This window comes from Myodes glareolus, chromosome 5 (assembly GCF_982192425.1).
Source record: "Myodes glareolus chromosome 5, mMyoGla1.1, whole genome shotgun sequence".
Classification (NCBI taxonomy): Eukaryota; Metazoa; Chordata; class Mammalia; order Rodentia; family Cricetidae; genus Myodes; species Myodes glareolus.
The window spans coordinates 32,728,163-32,734,254 of NC_142030.1; the positions used below are offsets into that span (position 1 = coordinate 32,728,163).

At 47.8% G+C, this 6,092-nt stretch overlaps 1 protein-coding gene across 3 annotated transcripts in view; it reads right to left on the bottom strand.

The window, feature by feature from the left end:
• Galnt15 (polypeptide N-acetylgalactosaminyltransferase 15) overlaps positions 1 to 6,092 on the bottom strand; it is a 37,734-nt gene that overhangs the window by 27,156 nt on the left and 4,486 nt on the right. For all 3 annotated transcript variants that reach the window (XM_085687818.2, XM_085687819.2, XM_087906220.1), the window contains exons 2-4: positions 5,499 to 5,665; positions 2,641 to 2,845; positions 298 to 465 (exon numbers count right to left, since the gene is read on the bottom strand). In XM_085687818.2, coding sequence (XP_085543944.2) covers positions 298 to 465; positions 2,641 to 2,845; positions 5,499 to 5,665 — 540 coding nt within the window. The remainder of the gene's footprint in view (positions 1 to 297; positions 466 to 2,640; positions 2,846 to 5,498; positions 5,666 to 6,092) is intronic.

The window sequence follows — 6,092 nt, forward strand, 5'->3', positions numbered from 1 at the left end:
CTTCCTTTTTAATGAGCAGGGACTTGAGACCAAAGTATTTGCTGTGTTATCTGGGGCCAAAGTCAGTCATCTTTCTCCTCATCCTCACCTTGGGCATCCACCGAAGCTTCTAGAAGGGTTTCACTGGACTCCATTGGTATCACAATGGTAGCAGCGTTGCAGCTAGCTGACTGCTTTTCACACATTGGCTTGTCTGGCTTTCATACCCATCCCATGTGCTAGGCACTGTCATCAGGAAATGGGGACTCGGATGGAATGGTTTGCTGTCCAGGTGTGGAGATCAAGGAAGGGCCTCACCTGATAGGGCTGATGGGGGATGGGAGGGCCTTCTGCTCCTGTTCCCCCAAGGGCTCCCATCGGAAATCCAGCTTCCAGTCCAGCACCCCTCGCTGCAGCTGCTTGACTGCAGAGTACTGAAATGTCTTCCAATCAATCACGTCTATGACTGGAGACACCACTCGGCTCCTGGAAAGAATGGAGGATAAACAACGATGCAGGCGACTCACTAGCTGGGGACAGGAACAGTATCTATGTGATGTGTGGCCCAGGCCAGCGACCACAGGCCGTTTGCACCTGTCAGCCTTGAAGCTCTGCTTTGTCCATAAATCCCAATTTAGAAGAGTTAATAGGAAAAAAGGATGTAAAAACTTTCAATAATTTTATATTGATTCCACACTGATATTGCATTTTGAATATGCTATGTTTACATTATTAAAATTGTTTTCAGCTGTTTTTACTTTATAACATGACTGTTTTCAATAAACACATGACCCATGTTGTATCTCGTCTGTAAGGCACTGTGCTATATCTGAAGGACTTGATGTACCTCAGACAGGACCCTGGGCAGTCAGTGAGTGGGAGACAACCTGGCATGATGCAGTCCTTTAGCTCTTCCTAGAAACCCCCCTTTTCCTTAAGAAACCCCCTTATTTAGAGGTGTGATTCTCTGCCTTGCTTGGTTAGGCATTAGAGCTGATGGACAGAACAAGGCAGCTGGAAGCTGGATACGGCAGATGACCGTGGCCTTCCTTCCACATTGCAGCTTGATCAGGAAGCTGCCATTGGTCAGCAACCCCAGACCACCCAGAACCAGTTGTTTTGGTGTAGAGTTGCTTTGTACAGTTATAGGGACTGTGTACCTACCACTCAGACCCAGAAAGCACCTCAAATATTGTACTTATTATAAAATTACATATTTATTTTTACAATTTCCTTAAATAAAATAAGGGGCTGAAACGTCTCATTCCAGCACTGGAGAGACGACTCAGCTAGGAAGAGCGCTTGTGCCTCTTTCAAGAATCCAGGTTCAGTTCCCAACACCCATGGCAGGAGCTCACAAGGCCCTTGACTTCATTCAGCTCCAGAGAAACTGACATCCTCTTCTGGTCTCTGTGATCACAGCACACTTGTGCTACACATAAATACACACACATGTGCATATATACACATACTTGCATAAAAAATAAATAAGCCTTTAACAGTAAGAAAGAAAACTGTCTTATTACAATATAATCAGTGTATTCCGGCAAATGTTTGAGGAAAGAAAAGGACAATGAGGAAAAAACATTCAGACAAAGCTGCCCCTTGGCTAGGGCCAGAGCTAGCTCACTGTCAGGATCAGGGAACCAGGGCTGGTAATGAACTCCAGAGTCTTTGACCAGGCTGTACAGGAAGCTATGACTCTGCAAAGCAGCTGCCTGGCTACCACACTGTCTGCTCTATACCCCTTCTGCTCCTGGGTAATGAGAGCTCCTAGAGACTTTTCCCCATCTGTTGAGAGAAAGTCTCCTGACACAGGCTGGAGAGGCAGCAGCCCCACCCCCCTTCCCTCTCAAAGCACAGTTACAGCTCTGGCTCTCAGGCCAGAGAAGTTTCGCTTTCACAAAGGTCTGCTGTGCTGTGCTGTGCTGAGGTATGGTGTGGTGTGCTGTGCTGGGGTGTGGTGTGCTGTGCTGTGCTGTGCTCTGGTTCTGACGGTTCCATCCAGCTGGGAGCCAGGAGGTCCTACCGTGTCTCAGGGCGGCTTGAGTGGCATGGGTGTTGACTGGGTGAGCCTCTCCCCACACTCCTAGGGGAGCTGGTTACCAGGGTTAGGTTTTCTGAATACGATAGTCATATTGAGGGGCATGACAGATAGGTCAGGCATAGGAAGAAGTGGAGATGAGAAAGAGGAGTGGAAAAGATAGCATGATAGGGTTAGAAAATTAGGAGCTCTGTGGACGCTACAGAGGAGCAAAGAAAGTTAACTGTTGAGAAAACCAGTGATGGGGAAATCTAATGCCCTCTTCCTGCACATAGGTGACCTGTGCTCTAGGCTAGTTTAGGAATTTGTTTCCCCAACAGAAACTGGCAAAGTCCAGGAATCAGAACAGGCATGGTGTGTACTGCCCTTCCTAGGCATCTTAGCAGGACTGGCTCATCTAGACGTTGTAGAAGCTGTTTTCTAGCCTTCCTTCCAACGGTAACTCCCCACACGTCTTACAACACCCAAGTGTCTGGAAATCCTAAGGAATAGCAATCAGTGGAAACCAAGGTGCTTCTCAAATGGTGGGTAGATAGTCTGTTCTCAGAGTAACTGTGCCTGGGCTGTCTCTCCCAGACCCACTCCTTGCTTTGAAGATCCTGGGTGGAATGAATTACCTGTCATCAGCTATTCTGCTGAGGAGAGGCTCCAGCCATCCAGGGTGGCACTCACAGTGGGCATCCATGAAGACCAACACATCCCCTGTGGCCATGGTGGCCCCCAGCATCCGGGCTCCGACAGTGCCAAGCCTCTTGTTGCTCCTGAGCAGCTTCACAGCCTCCAGTCTGGCCACATAGTCACTGAGAGCAGACTTCAGTTGTTCTGGAATTGACAGGGTCCTGTCAATGGGGGTCATGGATGCCACACTGAACAGGATTGTGATGAGCATTGCAGACTTAGAGACCCCAGCGGGTACCAGATTCTGAGCCTCCAATGTGTTACTAAAGGTGGTCATTTCTGAAGTTTGGGATGGTGCACAGTTCTCTGTATCAGCCAACAGGCTGGAGGAGTGGAAAACCAGAGGAGGAGAGAACTGCAACTGAGATCAAGATTATTGCTCAAGAAAACCACTTGCTCTTACATCCCAGCTTCAGCTCTCATCCAGAGAGCCCAGCTGAAGACAGCGGACAAGGGGCTTAAGAGCAGAGGGTCATGAAACTGCAGCTGGTAGCCCACGGAGGTGTTGTCTCAGAGGTTTCACCCAGTGGCAGGATGAGTCTGAGAAGAGGATGTAGAGGAGAGGAGAAACCATGGGCCCTTCCAGCTGTGGGCTTTGGACAGATGCAAAAGCTGTGACTTAGCTCCTAGCCAAGAATCCAGGTGCCCTCAAGTAGGAAGGGCTGAAGCTGAGGACTTGGGAGGAAGCTTGTCTTAGGTTTCTATTGTTGTGATAAAACACAAGGACCAATAGTGACCTGGGTAGGAAAAGGTTGATTTCCTCTTACAAGTCTCAGGTCACACTTCATCACTGAGGGAAGTCACAGCAGGAACCAAAGCAGCTCATTAGTTGACAAGAAGGGACAATAGGCCTGCTCTTCAGAGGACTCTGACCCAGCCAGGACCCAAAGGGACTTCAGGTACTTTACCAACCAGTCCAGTGCACTGCCTGCCCATCAGCCTCAACAAATGCTATCAAATGTACCTTGCTAATCCCACACAATTCCAGTGCCTTCAGCTGCTGTGACCCTCTGTGATGGCCAGGCTGGCAAATTCAAGATGGAAGAATCTTCAAAAGAGACTCCATCCCTCCATCCCACCCTCCTTTGTTATAGAAGGTCTGGGCAGACCCCAGCAGGGCTCAGATTTCTGCCCAGTGCCTCTACTTTTCCTTGAAGCCAGCCGGGCTGCTAAATGTCTGAGTTAAGCAAAGAGGACTTTGATCCCCAAGGAAAGACCAGATCATGAGTTATGCAAATGTGGGCTCTCAGATGATGGCATCACTTCACCTGGCTGCTTGTTAGAGCTATGGGTACCTGGGCACAACTGAGGTCTAGAGACCCTGGGGTTCAGGGTTAGCTGGTAAAGTTACTGAGGGTGAAACCCAGGGTTTCACACAGAATGGGCACGTGCTCTACTACTGAACTGTAATGTGGTCCTTTGTTTGCTTGTTTTCTTTTTGAGATTAATTTAAGTACAACATCTTTCCCTTCTCTTTTTCTCCCCCTAGACCCTTCCATATATCCCTTCCTACTGTCCTTCAAATTTATGGTCTCTTTTCCCACTAATTGTTATTGCATAAATATCCAGTTTTTTTCTGTTCCTGCTTCTATTCTCACCCAGCTCTATAGGCCCACAAAACATTGCAGGCATAGGTCACCAGGCAGCCTAAGTAAACAGACAAGGAAAGTTTATGGCCATTGGTCCATTAGCATTTTTTTTTAAATGTTAGCAAGCTTCAATGTCAACAAACTCTTAAGCTTGGTGGTTATCAGAGACACCAGTGAAGGTTTGTCATTCACTGGGCTGTGGGTAGATGGTTAATTATTTTTTCCTGAGAGTAAGACATAAGCAGTATATCTCCTGGACCAAAGTCATCAGTAAACTGAGGTGAAGGTGAGGTGAAGAGTTAGGAATCTTTTAATGCAAGGTTAGTTCTAGGTCAAAACTTTTCTTATCTAAAACTGAGGTAAAACCAGGGCGTGCTTATTTTTTCTATCTTTGTGAGCAGGTATGAATTAACAACTTTGGGCATGTGGTAATTCTATGTCCTTGGATATCTGGGTATGTCTTAAATAGAATGCTTTTTTCTGGACCCTAAACACTGACCAAATGTCTGTCAATAAAGATAATTGCATGAAGGCAGATCTCTATGTTTAGATAGGAGAGGAGCAAAGACCTGGTAGTGGGAAGTGGGTCTTTTTGACTGTGTGACTGTCTTTACACATAACTCAAACATTGCTGAGCTGTAGGAGATAAATCCCAAATTCGTAACAGAAGGGAAGTCAGCTACAGCAAAAAATCTACAGCAAAACAACAGCCACTTTATTCACAAGGCAGAAACACCAATACGCTCTGCGTCTTGGTTTAAACCATCACCAAAACCCTTGGCTCTGCTGAGTCACCTCATGAAAAGATGGCTGAGTAATTACTGTAAAATATTGCGGCTTATAGCAATGTGAAGAATTGGGGCCTGAGGAAAAGAATCCCAAGAGAATCAGATTGAAGTGACCCTCCCCAGGGCCTCTTGGGTTTACCCTCTCCTGGGAGTTCCCTATCCCAGGACTCTTCCTTGTTCGAGTATTCCTCTGTTGTCCCCTTTCCTTGTTGCCTTACTGATCTTCTCACATAAATAAATTACTCGCAGTGGAGTATATGTTCCCTCATCACCTGAAGCTCCACATCCGGGGAACCTTGTCTATAGCCTTGAACTCTTTCTTTTATGGAACTCCCCCTCCCCCCTGTCTTGTCCTTCCCTCCTCCCTTCTGGCCCAGGGCCAACCACTCCCAAGTGATCCAGAAGCCAAACTTCACTTACCTTGCTGGCTGAGGTCATCTACAATGATGATCTCCTGCAGCAAGGCCTTGGGCGCTGTGTCCAGGATGCTGTGTACGGTTCTCAAGAGCAAGGGCCAGGCTTCATCATGGAAGCAGAGAATGACGCTGGCTGTAGGCAGGCCACTTGCAGGGTGCTGCTGTAGACACCTGCAGGGGAAGAGAGTTAGGGAGCCCCCATGGAGGAGATTCTGCAGAGAAGTCAGACCAGGACCCTCACTCCTCCACCCTGGCTGGCCCACCACAACCACATCACTGTTACAATTCAGTGGCTCTCCTGGGATTTCGTCAAGTAGCCAGCCACACAGAGATCCCAACACATTACAACAGCACCTTCTAACTCTCTACCTCAGATCTCAGAGCTCTGCTCTGCTGAACCCAGCACCTTCTTTGTTCTTAAGGGGAGCTGGTCCCATCAACTGAGATGATGGCCCTCAACTGTACAGTGGGGATAAACAACAGCGTCACCATCTCAGGTGAAGCTCAACAAAGGGGCCCGCATCCTCTAGGCCCATCCTTGGTATGTGGGAGAGCCTAAGACACTCTACCTTCAGAATTTCTGGGCGATGTCTATTTC